Genomic DNA, 16,984 nt, shown 5'->3' on the forward strand with positions numbered 1-16,984 from the left:
AGGTAGTTGGCACAGGTTGGGGCTCTGGAGGGACACACACACACACACACACACACACACACACACACACACACACACACACACACATCCCTTCCTTCTAGCTAGCCGCCACCTGAGAGTTTCCAGATGACATGTAATCCTTAGAAGCCATTTTCAAGGGGAAATCCCCTGCCTCTGCTCCTCTAGGGAACATGGAGCTGGTTACTGGAAGTCAGTTTTACAAGAAAGGGAAGGACTGTCCTCTGCTTAGCAAGGAGAGGAGGCGATTATGGTTCCTGGCTAAAGTGGACATGAGGGGGAGTGTGTCATCACAGATTGCACATGTGCATGTCTGGGGCTCCCTGGGTCTGTGTGCACATGTAAAGGGAGGGACTCAAAATGGCCAGGCCCCTGCAAAGGGCTGTGGATTTTGTCTCTGATGTCACAGGGCAAGGTCTTCCATTCAAAACACATTGCATTGCACTTCTGCCTTTTAATCCGGTGATGGCTGTTGTCTCTTAGGCCCAGAAAACATTCCCCTTCTCCCCAGTGCTCCTACTACCAAGGTCCCTCATCTCAGGTTCCAATCAACCCTAAGAGCTGCTTATGTTGAGCAATTCGTTTCTTGAGGACTGAGACAGTTTGGGGATCCAGAATCTCCAAGTCCTGGAGGGCATCTAGTAGCTGCTCCCTGGTGGTGCCAATGAAGGAATTCTCTAGGAAGGCAGGCAGGCCTCCTACACCATCATGCAAAGTATACAGGGGCACCCGCACCAGGCCAAAGACCTGTGAAGGGGAGGAGACAGGACAAGACACCATGGTCACTATAAGGAGTTTGCTTGAGCAGACACCACTCAGAACAAGTCCCAAGGCTTCACACTTCAGTGAGGCCCAATGGGCCTAACCCTGTACAGGTAAAAGCCCCCAAGACATGCTGTGTCCTTCCCCATGTGAATCCTTCCCACAGCACTTGCCTGAATCCAGACACAGCAGATGCAGGCACAACCCTGAACATCAGCAGTTCTATTCCATCTGGGTAGGCCTTGCTGGGGAACTCAAGAGAACTGCAAATTCACAAGCCTTCTTAAGGAGGGCTGCCAGCGGGAAGTCTAGAAGCTGCTTTCTTAGTAGGGAACTTTCAGTGTGAATGTAGGGGTCACTTTTCTACACCTCTCCTCTCCCTGAGTTTGGGTCTTGCCAGAATTAGAGCATCTCTTCCACGTACCTACCCACCCAGTCCCTTGCTCTCCTGGGCCCAAAGTAAAACTGCTACTGTGGTGTCATGCCTGACCATTATCATACTTGGGTGAGTGTGTTCTAGAAACTCTCTGCAGAGGCCAGTCATGTATGTGTGTGTAAAAGTTTCTTAGGTGATCACATTGGCGATATTATCGATCAAGTGCACAAAGTCTGACGACCAAGACTTCCCGAAGGGACCTACCCGAGAAGGTAGGGGTAAGAGGTACCAGGCTGGCCCTACCTCCAGCCCGTAGTCCTTGGCTAGTGGTGCTCTGGCTTCCACGGCCTGGAGCTGCTCCAGTGTCAGACACTTGACGTAGAAGTGGACCACCACTTTCGATTTAGCATCGGTGAAGGAGTTTCGGTAGTCGGTGTGTACCACACTGAAAGTAGACACACCCTCACCCAACTTATTCAGGAGTTCCTGGTTCAGCCCGTCCTCCAGGCTGGGGCATTGATCGTTCACAAAACCACCAGGGAAGCCCAGTCGCCCATCAAAGCGCATGTGCATCTGAGGGAGGAGGGAGTGGGGGTTAGCTGGGAGACAGAGAGGTGACCCCCAGGAAGGGCACAAAGCTAGGGCAGCGAATGGCTTTTCCCTACCAGCACAGCGTAGCGTAGTGGGATGCGGCCACCGAAGAGCGCCCGTGGAGTGGGAGCATACAGCATCACGTAAGAAAAATGCCGCCAGGCAGGTCCCAGGGCCAGCGCTTCCGCCAATTCCACCTTATTGGACGTGGCCATGGAGCTTTGCTTTTGTCCACTCACGTGGTTTGGCAGGAGATTCTCACACCAGACCACCAATGCCTGCAGGCAGGGTCCATGCGCAAAAAAAACGACACACCAGCGCATGTTTTGCTAGGGGAACAGCAGCCAATCAGGCTAGGACTTTTAGGTCAGACCGTGAAGAAAGCCCTAAGGAAGCTGAAAGGTTCCACAGGATTGGGCCCTGGACCAGGGCGTGGCTAAAGGCGTGGCTGGTGTCCTAAGTCATAGTTAGGAGGGTGGCAAAGCTCAGAGTCTCAGGTATTCTGTGTTGGGCAAGACCAGGTTACCAAGGAGTTCTGAGAACTGAAGGAACAGGGTGTCGAGAGAGCCGCCTCAGGTTTGATTTTGATAGAACTAGAAAACGTGGGGTTGGGAAGAATGAGTAGGATTTGTGACCTTATAAAAGAGACCCAGAGAGTTCCCAAGCCTCTTCTGATGTGTCAACAACACAAGGGTCCTCAATAGGCCAGAGAAACCTTCCTCCCTGCCCCTTGATCTTGGATTTGCTGATCCTCAGAGTATGAGAAATCAGTCCTGGTGGTTGGCTCTTCCAGTCTAAGTCATTTTGTTGCAGCAGTGGTGATGGACTAAGATACCAACCTTTAGGACTTTGGGGCCTACAGTCATATGTATAGTAGAGTCACCCTGTTATAGACCTTGTTCTGAAGATGTTTGTATTCTCCCGTATTATTAATATGCCAGGTGACACAGCAGATTTGCTAGGATCTCTCCCTCCTCTTTCTCCTTTTCCCTTCCCCTCTCACTCTTCCCTTTCTTCTCTCTCTCTCTCTCTCTCTCTCTCTCTCTCTCTCTCTCTCTCTCTCTCTCTCTCTACACACACACACACACACAGAGGGGCATAGACACAGACACACACACCACAGACAGACACACACACACTGGAGCATTCTCTCTCTCTCTCTCTCTCTCTCTCTCTCTCTCTCTCTCTCTCTCTCTCTCTCTCTCTCTCCCTTTTGCCCCTTCCCAGGTTTCTGCAGATGTAAAATGGCAATTTAGTGCAAGTGTCTCAAGTGTCTGGGTTGGTGGCACACGTTCTCAGGGATCATATCTCAAGGAACCTTCTCCACGGCCTGTTTGAATTTGTGTCTACAAGCATCCAGTGATGGTGAAGGTAGATCTGGCTGATATAGGCCATGTCATAAAGAAGACCTAACGTCTCTAGATGTAAGCAGAAAGCTGCTTCTGGGACTGCAGGTTCAGTGTTGCTGTAGTCTGTTATTCATTGGATCAGTTTGTCCACAGGCTTCCTCCCATTCCTCGGCTCCCATGGCTGCTGTCCCCACCTTCTCTCCAACTCTTGTGCTCAACAAGCTATGCCATGCTCTTCCTTACTTTGTCACGCTATTTCCTATCAGAGGACTGTTGGTTCTTACGAGGAAACTGTGCTGGACACCAAAATTGTCTAGATAGAATGTGATTGTGTTGTAAGCTCTAGCCCCCCTCATATGGGAGAAGGAATTATGTTTGTTCAATGACCCTGATCTCTCCTACCTCTATATACATAAATATTCCCATGTGTAAGCATCTGCATCTATATTAATCGGAACAGAACTTCACATTAATGTTTCCAGCTCTGATCCACCATGACATGGACCATCCTGTTCTCTCCCCCTGCCTTGAAAATATATTCATTTATATTTCTTAAAAATGGGAAGATTACAATTTAGCTTCATAGCTTTAGCGTTCTCTGCTCTTAGTCACACACTTTATTTAGTTCTGTTGTTTGCTTTTTTGTAGCTGTACTATCAAAAAGGAAATCATCCAACTCCAGTATTGTCTTCAGCAATGTCCCCTGCTAAGGAGCCTTGTTTTCAACTTAAAAAATAGCAAAGCCACAAGTGGTGGTTCAAACTCACAATCTAGGACTGGGGAGCCTGAGGCAGGAGGACTGCTGAAAGCTTGGGGTCATGGAGCATTCCAGGGCAACGTGGACTACAGGGAGTGTCTCCCTGGTACACACATCAACGCATCTCTAAACTTAGCACCTAATATCAGGTGTAAACTCAATGTGTATTCAGCTGGAATACAAAGAAGCAGACCCCATTTGTGGAAGACAGGGCTCCAGTAGATTCCATTTCCTCTCTTGCGACATGAAAGCCACAAAGACAGGGTTCACACTTTACCTGGGCTATTTTGCAAAGGAGCATCTGTTTTTAGTAAAAAGACACATCTGTTTGAGACACCCCTCTTAATTTGTAAAAATCAATGCCCCTGCCTCAGATAAAGCCTGGGGATTTGAGTGTCAGGGAAAGGAGAGAACACCAGAAAGTTAGTTTATTGCCACGATGACATGTGAGGATCAAGCACAAACCCGGAACAAACATCTGTTTCTTTCTCAGGAGTCTATGAATTGTCTGAATGGTTGTACTTTAGTGTACAGAGGCTGGGCTGCCTCAGGAGGACTCTGCTCCAATTCCCATGCTCGTGTGCCCCGACCTGCAGGACATTCAACCTAGGTCTGGAGGACACCTAGGAGAAAGACGGGGGATAAGAGATATGAGGAAGTACAAGACAGGATTCTGATCAAGTCGATAACCTTTATTTCATTCCAAAGGGATTTATATAGGGGAAGTGAGGAGGGGAAGGAAAGGGGGTTCTTGACTGCAGCTGCAAGGATGCTGGCAGGGCAAGAGGTCAGTGGGAGGGGCAGGTCATACTGTGTCCTCTGGTAACCTACCTTTCACAATCTACCCTCTATTGTTCAAGCCTATGCCATAGTGACTTGGTATTTTACACTAGGCAGATAAATTGCAGGTCTGTTTTCTCGGAACTTGCTTCCTATCTTAAGAGGTGGTATTTCTGCAGTGTGGCCTGGAGTCACGTCTTCTCTATGAGGACATGATGATGCTATGGCTGGATTATTGTTGAGGCCCCTGACACTCGTGTGTCATAAAACAGGTGGAGAGGCTGGAGATGACAGCAGGTTAGCAGACCATATTCAGGGACCAGCACATTTCCAACTCAGCCAACTTAGGCTCCAAGGCAAAACTCAAGAGTCAAAGCACTGAAAAATAGCCTTAAAGTTACAAGGCCACAGCCAGGGAGTATGGGGAGGGGTGAACCAGACAACTCCATCTATCAGAGAGGTAAAAAAGTCACTTTTATGATCAACAAAAATGTTTCTAGCTGTTGAAGGACTACCTGCCAGACTAACTTGGAGTCCATTTGTCTATTGTGCAGGTCTTAGTCTGTCTCCTCTTGTTATAACACAGTATTAGCACCCATAGACCAGATCATTTATAGAGAACAAAAATTGCTCACACTACAGTTCTAGAGACTGGAAAGTCAAAGGTTAAGGAGGCAGATCTAGTGATAACCTTCTTATTGATGGAGATTCTTTGAAGAATCTCCAGGTGGTACAGTCATCACATGGCCAGAGGAGCCATGTTTTATAACAGACAGATCATCCATAAACCAACGACTGCATCCTCCAGGCAGGCAGAAATTTTTGACCCAATCACCTCTTAAAGGTCCCACCCAGGCTCACTTTTTATGTCTCATAAGGATTAAATTTCAACAAGTTTTGCTGTAGTCCTACCTAAATTCTAATGGTCATTGTACTCCTAGTAAATATTTACCAATATAGTAATTATTTGTTGAACCATATTTATGAACAGTTTCTGAAATTGGGGAAGAACTGAGGCCTTCCAGGAAGATTATTTTGAGGCTATCCTGGCAACTTATAGAGGTGAAGTGGGGGAAGGTGGTCTGGAAGGCAAAGCTGGTCCTAGGAGCCAGCCATTCACTCTTATGTGCAGAGCAGCCATCAAAGGCCACTCAAAGTGTCTGAAAGTGATCATCTTTTGGGGTGTGTTTGCAATGGAAACAGTAGAACCTTAGAAGTGAAGGGATGCCCGTGCATGCAGGTTCAATGACCGAAGTTCAAGTAGGCTAACCACATAGTCAATGATTCTTCTTTTCCTTTAACACCAAGAGCACTTACAGTCATTTGAAGTCCTGCTACATACCATGATGGTAATTTCCCATGATTCCACCTATCAGCTGCATTCTTCTCAGTGGTAGTCAGAGGTAGCAAGAAACACACACACCGGTTCCTTCTCTTTGCTTCATTTCTCTTTTACTCTCCCAGTAGCCTGGTTCTCCATTCTTCCTAGTTAATGTCTCATCTTAAGGAAAGCTGCAATATCTTTACTCATGAACTATAATTTAATGTGTCGCCTCTTTTATGCTGATGCCAGGGAGATGACTTGACTCTTACAAGACCTAGGGCATTTTTTCCAACTCCAGCCTTGAAGCCATCCTTCTCCCTGGTGAGCTTTATCTCTGAATCACCTAAAGGAGCAGGTGGCATTTCTTCTGTATATATTGAAGGCAGAATATGTGTGTGTGTGTGTGTGTGTGTGTGTGTGTGTGTGTGTGTGAGAGAGAGAGAGAGAGAGAGAGAGAGAGAGAGAGAGAGAGAGAGAGAGAGAGAGTTTGAGCAAGCACAGCAAGGCACAAAGGCCCTTCATCTCCCATCTCTGTGACTTTTTCATATCTGTCATCTTTCATTGATTAGTTATTATTAGTTATCCACACTGAAGTAGCCCCAAATTAAGACTGTATTGCTGAAGGAGAAAGATGTAATGACAGACACTCTTTTTCAAGTCAGGTCAAATCTTGCCCCTCACTCCCACACCATTGAGCTAAAGGGAAGGTAAACTCCAGTGATCTTTAAGAGGATATGTTCCCAAACCCTATTACTCTGGCTCTCCTTTCTCCTAAGACTGATGTGTCAAAAACACAAATCTCCAGAGAGTAGGAAGTTATCCCTCTGTGCCTGTCTTCTTAGAAACATGTTCTAAAATGCAAGATGTCCTCTGGGCACATTATGAATTCCTCTCAGATGCAGCAACTCACACAAGCATCATTCTGTTTTGATATGATAATGACCATCATTAAGGAGACTAGACACACTCATAACTTGGCTTCTTTTACAGCCTGTCCTCTTCTGACCAGCTGGCCATCTGGTTGGCTGTCAAAGGACCTGGTGTATCCAGAGAACTCTTCCTGAGGGGAGGTCTCATCCTTGTTACCACACAAACTGTCCTCTCCTCTGAGTAAAAATTATAAACAACACAAAATGAGGGCATGAAGTTAGAGTGATGGGGTGGGGTGCACAAGGGGGAGTTGGAGGAAGGTAGTGGAGGACAATGTTGTTTCAGTTAGAGTAAATCAACTTGGGGAGGAATGGGTTTATTTCAGCTTACAGTTCCACAACATACATGCAGAAAAAACCACTCAAATATATAAAATAAAATAAGTAAGTCTTTAAAACACCAACTAATGCCTCATCCATGTGTAAATTTTTAAATGTTGCTAGTAGTAACAAATAGCAAACAAAACAAAGAACAAAGCAAACATTACCTTTACATAGATGTGTTATTATTTAACAATATATTGCTGTAAGAAAAGATAAGGGGCTGGTGAGATGACTCAGCAGTTAAGAGCACTGGCTGCTCTTCCATAGGTCCTGAGTTCAATTCCCAGAACCACATGGTGGCTCACAACCATATATATTGGGATATGGTGCCCTCTTCTGGCATGCAGATATACATGAGGATAGCGCACTCATACATAAAAATATGTAAGTAAATAAAAAAGAAGAAAAGAGAAAGATAAAATGGTGATTTGTTTTATAATAATGAAATCTGTATTCATTATGAATAAAAGCCTTTATTGCTTCATGAATGAGTTTTGGGAATATATCACAGAATGGAGTCACTTTTGGGATTTTCAATCCAAGCCATTATTCATATACTGCTTGCATGTTAGTCATAGAAAGAAACAAATGTTGATCAAAAATCTATCACTGGAGGTTAGCAGGTCAATGTCCAGGCCAGTGTCCTGTGTCCATCACAAGCAGGTTGGCCATAGTTCCTGGAGATCATGGTGGCTGGACATTGAGCATGCCCTGGATGGACACAGTGCAGAGCACCTGTGTCATCCATCAGAGTGCTTCTACTCCCCTGGAAACTCTGAGGGCTGGAGGCAGGCAGGAAAGCCTTTCAGGATGCCAGACTTCATCTATGACCTTGACCTGTGACTGCAGGCACCAGCAGCCAGCTGAGTGCATAGATACATAGACAACTCCATGAAAATCCTAACTTCTGACCAGGAAATGGAGGTAAAGATGGCAGCTCCAGCTGTGCACTTGTTTCCCATGGTGCAGTCCAGAGTGCATAGCTCAAGGATTTTCACAGAAATGTATGTGCTTCTCTGGGAGCAGCATCACAGTGAAGGCTCCGGAGAGTGGGCTCTTTTCCCTCTGTGGTTAGCAGCTGCTCCTCAAAGTAGAGGAGTTGGTCAACTTCAAAGCAGTCACTAGCCCGAGGAACCACCGTCTCCAGGTGCTCCTGGACCTCTGCTTCACAGACCTTCTGATGCCTTGCTCTCCTGAGGTAATCATAGACCTCCTCAAACACTTCTGTTCCTAGCTTCTGCATGGCTGATCTGCCAAGAAAGGTAGGAAAGGTTACAAGTCTCACATAGAGACCACCTGCAGGAAAATACACTTTAAAATTTATGGTTATACAAACAATGCAACCCTGGCATTGAGGAGGGGAAAGAGAGAAAGCTAAAATAGAGTATCTCACCCTCGACATCCAACAGTGGTCACCAAGTAATGCTTGAGTGTCCGGACTAATTGTGTCCCAAGTTCTTTCAGAAACTTGAGCACAGCAGTAAACACATGAGTTATATTCTTGCCTTCATCCATGTGTGTGTACACACGATGGATATGTTGATGTTTCATGGTGATGATAACCCATGAGAGACTACTTATGATGAAAGCGAGATTATATAGTTCATAGACTGGGAGTCTGTATCATGATTCTTCCCGCCAGATGCCTGGATCCCGCCACTGTCTCAGCCCCCAAATAACATATGGAGACACTACATTAATTATGAAGCTGTTGGCTGTTTGCTATGGTTTCTCATTGGCTAACTCTGACTTAATTATTAACCCATAACTACTAATATATATTTTTATAAGGTCTTATCTTACTGAGGACGCAGCCTCATGCATCCTCTCTTCCTGGGATCTCATGGCGATTCCTACTATTGACTGCCTCCCTTCCCTCCATTCTGGAATGGTAATATATATCCTGTGTCGTTAATGTTGAAAATATGAGATCTGCTTTTTGATTTTTATCTTAAAGGGGATTACACTTAAGCAATTGCATAAATATCAGTAGAGACTTTGAAATTTGAACTTTAAAACATTATTAGGACTGTGATAGACAATGGAGACTTTTGAAGTTGGACTAAATGCATTTTGCATTATGATACTGTTACAAGCTTATGGGGACCAGAAAGTGGAATGTGGTAATTTGAATGTAATTGGTCCCCATAATCTCATAGAAAGTGACATTATTTGGAGATGTGGTTTTGTTGGAGTTGGTATGGTCTTGTTAGAGGAAGTGTGCCACTGTGGGGGCAGGCTTTGAGGTAAATAATGAGAGTAATTTCACATCTAACAGTCCCCTCCCCTGCAGCAGTAGTTATTTAAGCAATGTGGCACATTGGAAGATTTTATTTGTTCTGCTCTGTGGATTGGCATTATTATAATTGGGCAGTAGGTAGCAAGCATTTAAGTCAACCTTATCCTTTGCCACTACAAAGTGGTGGCACTTCATGGAGCTTGTGTCTCTAATTGTCAGACCAATGTGTGCATTGTCTTTCCATGGCCATCCCAACTCAGCATGAGGACATTTAAGACATGCTATAAGGTGTAGAGTATGATACAATGGGTACATGTCTAAATTCCTTCAGAGATGAAGCATTATCAAAGACAAATGAAGTCTCTTCCTCAACCATAACTCTTTCCAGTTCTCAGAGATAACCTCTATCCTTCATCAACACCAAGTATTTAAAAATAACTATTTACATGTGGTGCACATTCCTTAGAAATAAGCGGTACTGTTTTGTAGATTTTTGCACTTCTAGTAGGATGGTATTAAATTTTCTTGTCTATTTTCTCCCTCAAAATTGTCAATACTTAGTCCCCTTTGATTCAGAAGCTCATTGATTTTCACTACTCATTCTCCTGCTGATACATCTTGGGCTGTTCCCACCACTCTCTGACACAAATGGCACCCTGCCAAACACATGCACTTTTAATAGGTATTGTGACCATTCTTGCACACATCTCCCTGGAAGCAATTATCTTAAAACAAGAAAAATAAGCCCACAGAAAACCTAGCTTTTCAGACAAGTTCCACATTAACTCATTATTTTCAGATTGATTTGCTGTCATGTTCATCCAACCTTTCATAATGACTTGCAGATAGACATTTTTACAATAGCATGATCCAGAGTGGAGTAGAGAAACTCTAAAACTCAGGATTTCAGGCCAGGGATGTAGTTCAGTAGTAAAGCGCAATCCTCAGTATCCCAGCAAAATCAGGAGCTGGAGAGATGGCTGGGAGGGTAAAGAGCCTGTTAAACAAGTGCAAGGACCTGAATTCGGAACCCTGAAGCCCACATAAAAGCTGGGTATGGTGCTGTAAGTGTGTAATCCCAAAGCTGTGGCAACAGCAGAGTTGGATGGATTCCTGGACTCAGTCGCCATGCATCCTAGCTCACAGGCAAACTGCAGGTTCAGGGAGGGAATAGCAGTAAATTCCAGCTGTCCTTGCTTCAATTGGTTTATGTACCTGTTTCCTACTGCTCCAAAGCAGCCGTCCTTGCCTCTTTGATTTGTTGCATTTATTCTTTGGCAGATGGACTTCTCACTGTGCTCTGCATCACAAACCACCTGGAACTGGAATGGCTCTGTATGTGGGCTAACCTGGACTAGCCCCAGTGCATGGCAGGTTCAGGAGCAGTCATAGGTGACTATCTGTCCTATTCTAAGTGATCTGCTTTGTACCTAAATCATGTGCACTCAATTGCATTGTGGAATTCACTGCCTGGAGATATGGATCAGTGCTTATGAGAACTGGCTGCTCTTCCAGAGGACCTGAGTTGAATTCCCAGCATCCACATGGTGGCTCACAACAGGCTGTAACTCTAATCCCAATGCTTTCCTGTCTTCAATGTGGCTGGAATGAATGTCAGTTCTGAGACTCTGTACCTGTCTTAAATACCTCTCATGGGTCCTGGGATTAAAGGTGTGTGAACTCAAGTGCTGGGATCAACGGCATGAGCTCTGTTACTCTTCACTCTTGTGTAGGCTGTGGTGACCTTGAACAGAGAGATCCATCTACTTCGACCTCCCAAGTGGTGGGATTAAAGGTGTGCAACACCACTGCCTGGCTTCTATAGTTTGTGGCTGACTTTGCTTTTTGAATCCTCAGGCAAGCTTTAACAAATCATAAACAATGTATCTCCACAGATCTAATGCCCTGTTTTGACTTCGATGAGCACTAGGCATGCACTTATTGCACAGACAGACATGCAGGAAGAACACCCACAGACAAAATGAAAAGAAAGTTTTTTTGTTTTTGTTATTGTTTGTTTTTTAAGAAAACCTGAACTTTAAACACAGTTCTATTCAAGATCATGAAGAAAATACCAGGACCATCTGTTTTCACCATGAGAAAGAAAGCTGTGGTATCCATCCCCACATGACATGTAGGTAAATCTCTGCTTTGATCAGGTAGGTTTATTCTCAATACTTGCTAGAAAGAGGACAAGGGGAATGAGAGACACAGACAGGAAGAGGGGGAGAGGGTGTGGAGGGAGGGGTAGTAATCTGGAATAGGGAATGGCTGCCCCCTTCTCAAGTGAATTGCATTAAAGGACCGAGATGCATTCACAAGAGGACAGCTGAAGCTGGTGCCTGCTCTGACAGAAGGAGGTGACAGGAGACTGAGCTTGGCTTAGAACCCACCTAGGGGAGAGGACCAAACAAGAGAAATGCAAGTTTCCAGTTTCTGATTTCCTTTGCAGTCAAAGGAGAGAAACTTCATGGAGGTGAGGTTTTCTGGGTGAATCTGAGCCAGGGGATTTGTAGCTACTGTGATGTAGTGGAACATCACCCAATGTTGACCTCTGGCCACCAGATGTATTCCCAGATACACCTGTATACACATGTATGATGTAAACACACACACACACCCACACACACACACCCACCCACCCACCCACACACACACACACACACACACACACACCAATTCACACTATGAATGAACTATGGCAGAGGATGCTAATGCTTTCATAGAGCAGGCAGCTTGCTGGGCCCAGAGACTGCTGCCCACTGCCAGCTTCCTCTGCCAAAGCACTCAGCCTACATTTTCATAACTATCTGATTCTGGCTGATTCAACCCCTTCTCTTCCCTTTTCCTCGGTGCCTACAGAATTGTATTTACTGATAATTTCAGGAAATGATAAATACTGGATTATGGGTCTGCCTATGACCTTGATCTAGTCATTAAAAATTATGTATGTGTACTGAAATGTTACATTGTACTCCATCAGTATTGGGTACCAGTAAGTACCAGGGAAAAATAAAATGAGAAAGAGGTAAAAGCATTGTTTGATCCACAACCCACTAGTAGCAAATAGGTTCGAGGCCAGTATCTAAGGAGAAAGTGGATTAGAAAGTGGATTACAGCTTGTTTGTTAGGACCCTGGGTCTGCTGGCCACCTGGGCTCCTACATTTGTATGCTGTACAGAGTAGGACTTTCTCTGCTGCTACATTTGTATGCTGTACAGAGTAGGACTTTCTCTGCTGCTACATTTGTATGCTGTACAGAGTAGGACTTTCTCTGCTGCTGACTAAGCAGTAAACCTTTCCCACTTCAAGTCTGGAAATACTGCCTTCTAATTTCATTTTCCTGACGATCTGACTGGAAGGTGTCAAACAAGCACAAGCCTGTGCTAATGATGTTTTTTTCTTTTATTTGTGTCTGGGCAAATACTGCAGAAATCATTTGGTGTGAAACCAAGTTTTGATTAGATATGTCATATAGATAGTCTTGGGAAGAAATGGGAAGTATTGAATCACAGGTTTTATATTGAACCATATGGAATTATTTTTACAGGTTCAAAACAATTCAATATTGGCAACCTGCATATAGTAAGTGGGGCAGGATTTCCTGAAATATATATATTTCATAAATATATATGTATATGGGAGTGGGGGTTGGGAAGATAGCTCAGTAAAGTGCTTGCTTTGCAAGCAGGAGAACCTAAATTTTATCCCAGAATCCATGTTTTTTTAAAAAAAAAAGCCAGTCATGGTGGCTCATGCTTATAATTCCAGTGGGAGGCAGAGATGGGAGGATCCCTGGGGCTCACTGGTCAGTTGGCCTAGACTAAGTGATAATCTTCAGGCTAGAGAGAGACCCTGTCCCAAAAGCAAGGTGGAAGATGGTATCCTGAAGTTGACTTCTGTGCTCCTCATACACACACACACACACACACACACACACACACACACACACACACATATGCAAGGGAAAGGAGAGTATAGACTGGTATCTGTGGCAGCTGATGTTTTACTTTCCTTGGAGATTTGCATTTCCAGGTTGGAGGAAAGACTTTCAGCATATTGGTATCCATCTTCTGGTCTATGCAGTGAGAGAGGCGGAGGTGCTGGGAAACCAGGCCTGGTTACAGATTCAGGATGAGTGTATGTGTCCCTGGAAGGAAGCTTATTTTTGGATCTGTGAAAGGAATACATAAATGGTGCCAGACCTTGACAATACACTAGGGTACATGTCTAAGTTTCTTTTTCTGTTGCTGTGTTAAAATATTCTGACAAAAGCGATTTAAGAGGTTGAAGGTTCAGTCTGGTTCACAGTTCAAAGCTACAATGCACCGTGGTGGGGAAGTCAAAGAGGCTGATCTTGAAGTAGCTGCACATGTTGCACCCAGACTCAGTCAGCAGAGAGAGATGAATGCATTCTGCTGGCCTCCCTTTCTAGGGATCCCCCTCCCCAGGGAATAAAATATATGAGAAAGATAATCACCTGTAGGCAGAGTTTCTATGTGTCTGGGTAGCCACTCCCAAATAACCATCCAGAGATTTATTATTATTTATAAATTTTGGCTGATAGTTCAGGCTTGTTACTAGCTAACTCTTACATTTTAAATTAACCCATATTCCTTATCTGCCTTTTGCCACATGGTGGTACCTTCTTTCAACATGGCACACACACATCTTGTTTCCCTCTACGTCTGCTTGAGACTCCTCAGACTCTGCCCTTCTTCTTCCCAGCATTCTCTCTGTCCTGAAAATGCTGCCTAGCTATTGACCAATCAGCATTTTATTAACAAGGAGAGCAACACATTTTCATAGTGTACAGGAGGATTACTGCATAGCAATCCCCCACAGGCACAGTCCCTCGGGCAATTTTAGATATCATGCTGTTGATAGCTAACACTAACCACCACAGTGAATCTCACTTCTTTATCTCCATCAGGTACAGGTCATATTTGAACTCTGATGGGATAGGAGCAGGTCCTTCCCCTGCAGATGTGCCCCAAGTTAATAACACCATTGGGAGTTGGGAGAGGATGATCCAATGAAAAGTGTATTATCTAGCCCGTCTGGTGCATCACCACAATTATGCTGTCAGTGTGCTGAATTCCCACTGCACTCTGTCATAACCCTATCAGCTCAAAGCATACTGCAATTTGCTTCTAAACGTCTGTTTCTCCAATGTCAGGCTTGGTGACACAGTGAGCAGCAAGGCAGGAATCATGTCATCCTGTAATGGTGTGTTTAGAACCTTAAAGGAACCTGTGCGTTAGTACCAGAAGGCATTAATAACTGTTTTATTTCAAATTTAAAAGTTTGTTGAATAATTATAACTTTAAAAATAACTAAGAATACTAGAGAAATTTGAAGTATCACATAAATCTTTGTGGATTATGGAAACCAATTTGGCAGAAAACATCAAGGGTCGCACCCTATGAATCAGTAATTATAATAAAAGGTCACCTTTTCTAAACCAGAAATTATAAGACATTTATCAAAGGAAAAAACCTGAATCTGAAAATAACATTAGGTTAAAAAAAGTTTATGTCAACATTATATATGAGTGGGAAAACCTGAAAACAACCCATAAGGATATTGCATTATAGAGGAATTAATTACATTTTGAAACATTTAATAACTTTGGAAATTACTCAAGAAAGGTGAGCAAGAAACCAATATTCTGCTTTCAAAAAAGTTTGCATTATATCTTAAGAATATTCCAAGTTGTACAAAGTACATCCAAGATCTTCAGCATGGCTATGAATGGTTTCATAAATTGACTATTCTACTGGCTGTGTTATAAATTATCACTGCTTTGAAAATAACAGATGAGCTCACAGCACAGTTACTCCTCTGAAGTTTCCTTTGTTTATGCAATGGAGTTGCCTAGAGAGTTCATCACACAAGTACACACATGTCTCCCTCCCTCTTTTTACCAGGATCATGTCTCTTTGCGGATATATATTGTTTTTTTTCAGAATATTTATATTATTAGCATATTTAGTGCTTCTTGCTCTTGAAACAGTCCTATAGTCTGGATGTAATGGTGTGTGCCTTTAGTGTCAGCTATTCAAGAGACGGAGGCAGGGGACTTCTTTGAGCCCAGGAAAGAGATTAAGGCTATCTTGTGAGATGGTGAGACTATGCCTCAAACATCAAGAATAGCAAACAAACCACAAGTCATTCTCATGAGAGCTATATGTGGTGAATCTTTCTTGCACAAATAAAGCCTGTTTGGGCATCAAATAATGGAGCTTACTACCAGCTAAACATAGAGGTCTGGAAGTCTGTACAGACAAACAGGAAGTGCCATAGCTGGACAGAAACAGGATATAAGCAGGGAGAAACAGGAAATTGTTCTCGTCTCTGCTGAGATGCTTATAAGGTAAGGTGTACTGTGGCTTGCTCCTTCTTTCTGATCTCTCAGCATTTCCCTCTATATCTGACTCCTGCCTTTTATTATCTAGACCAATTAAGAACTCCTTTTACATATTGGTGCCCAACGTGGGGCAGGAACCCATGACCCTGAGATTAAGAGTCTCATGTTCTACCGACTGAGCTAGCCGGGCAGAGCACGGTCATTGCATTCATGAACTCACTGCTGATACCTGCATAGGACTGGGTCTGCAAACATTTCATCATAGACAGGGCAATGCAGATGACACCAGTCTCTGAGGATATATTAGCAATTAATAGGTGCTGGGGGAGTGATGCCATTTCCTTCAGCAGTGTAGCTGCTGACAAATTGCCATGCTCCTGTAAATAACCTCCTACCAACACCATGCAAGAAACTCTAATTAAACTGACTTTAATTGAAAGTAGGACAGAGACCTCTCATGAAGAAGTCAGATTTCAGAGAATAGAATGGGGGTGACGATGACTAAAATAAACTTTAAAAATGAAGGGAAGGGAGTTGGATCTCCAATGCAGTCATGAGGCCTCCTCGTTGCTTTCTTTTGAGCCCACCTCCATCCCCCTCCTCTCCACCTCCTTTTCTCTTTCTTCTTTTATTCCACTTTGTTCCTCTCTTCTATTCCACCTTAGTATTTTATCCAGAGAGGAGGAAGTCACAGAAAGGGGGAAGGCACCTGTAGAGGGTACATGGCCTTCACCAGAAGATATATGAGCTTACACTGCGGAGCCTCAGTGCAAGTGGTGAAGGTGACAAGCATCGCTCCTTGACCAAGAATGCTTCTTACAGATGTGATTTTAAAAAGACAAAATACAGACTCGTGTATCTTTGGAACTTTCTCAGTCAGCAAAGATGTTAAAGGCACCTCTGACTATGCCTAGAGAAGGTGTTTGCATTTGAGAAATAGGTCCAGTGTGAGTGAACTGATCTGATTCTCTGAAACCAAGGAGAATGTGTGCAGCTGGCTTTATGTGTGATAGAGACAACTGAAGGATCCATACAAAAACATTCTAATATGCTTGTATTTGCTTTAAATTCTACTCTAACTATGGATCACTTGAAAATATGGTGATTAGCAATTAGGTTATTTTTAATGTTTGATTTGGGCTTTCATTTGTAGTAAGAAGTTTTC

General features: G+C 43.9%; 2 protein-coding genes and 1 non-coding gene across 12 annotated transcripts in view; all 3 read right to left on the bottom strand.

Moving 5' to 3' along the window:
• Positions 1 to 457: 457 nt before the first annotated feature.
• LOC101840553 (U8 snoRNA-decapping enzyme) lies at positions 458 to 2,132 on the bottom strand. 2 transcript variants are annotated; one of them, XM_040739905.1, is made up of 3 exons: positions 1,822 to 2,132; positions 1,421 to 1,729; positions 458 to 765 (listed from the first exon to the last, which is right to left on the bottom strand). In XM_040739905.1, exons 1-3 carry the CDS (start codon positions 2,068 to 2,070, stop codon positions 556 to 558), a joined length of 768 nt encoding a protein of 255 aa, XP_040595839.1. In that variant the 5' UTR covers positions 2,071 to 2,132; the 3' UTR covers positions 458 to 555. The 2 variants fall into 2 exon arrangements, with proteins under 2 accessions (XP_040595839.1, XP_005074892.2); XM_005074835.3 differs by having other exon boundaries at positions 1,460 to 1,729; positions 1,822 to 2,079.
• Positions 2,133 to 7,663: 5,531 nt separating this feature from the next.
• Positions 7,664 to 16,984, bottom strand: part of Nek11 (NIMA related kinase 11) — a 216,641-nt gene continuing 207,320 nt past the window's right edge. For 2 of the 9 annotated variants that reach the window (XM_040739895.1, XM_040739896.1), the window contains exon 16: positions 13,226 to 13,623. In XM_040739895.1, the coding sequence (XP_040595829.1) occupies positions 13,287 to 13,623 (337 nt within the window). In that variant the 3' untranslated portion in view covers positions 13,226 to 13,286. Of the gene's footprint in view, positions 8,461 to 13,222; positions 13,624 to 16,984 lie in introns of those variants that run through there. The other 7 variants (XM_040739903.1, XM_040739904.1, XM_040739898.1 and 4 more) reach the window with 6 other exon arrangements.
• On the bottom strand, positions 15,937 to 16,009 carry Trnak-cuu. Its single transcript has one exon. It is a non-coding gene; the product is annotated as a tRNA-Lys (tRNA).

The sequence above is a fragment of the Mesocricetus auratus genome, unplaced genomic scaffold (assembly GCF_017639785.1).
Source record: "Mesocricetus auratus isolate SY011 unplaced genomic scaffold, BCM_Maur_2.0 Super-Scaffold_100691, whole genome shotgun sequence".
NCBI lineage: Eukaryota > Metazoa > Chordata > Mammalia > Rodentia > Cricetidae > Mesocricetus > Mesocricetus auratus.

Excerpts from the sequence above, each read along its gene's own strand:
- LOC101840553 (XM_040739905.1), bottom strand. The coding sequence starts at position 2,070 with ATGCGCTGGTGTGTCGTTTTTTTTGCGCATGGACCCTGCCTGCAGGCA. Across the intron at positions 1,730-1,821 it reads CACTACGCTACGCTGTGCTG|ATGCACATGCGCTTTGATGG; the intron begins GTAGGGAAAAGC and ends CTCCTCCCTCAG. Across the intron at positions 766-1,420 it reads TCTTACCCCTACCTTCTCGG|GTCTTTGGCCTGGTGCGGGT; the intron begins GTAGGTCCCTTC and ends TCCCCTTCACAG.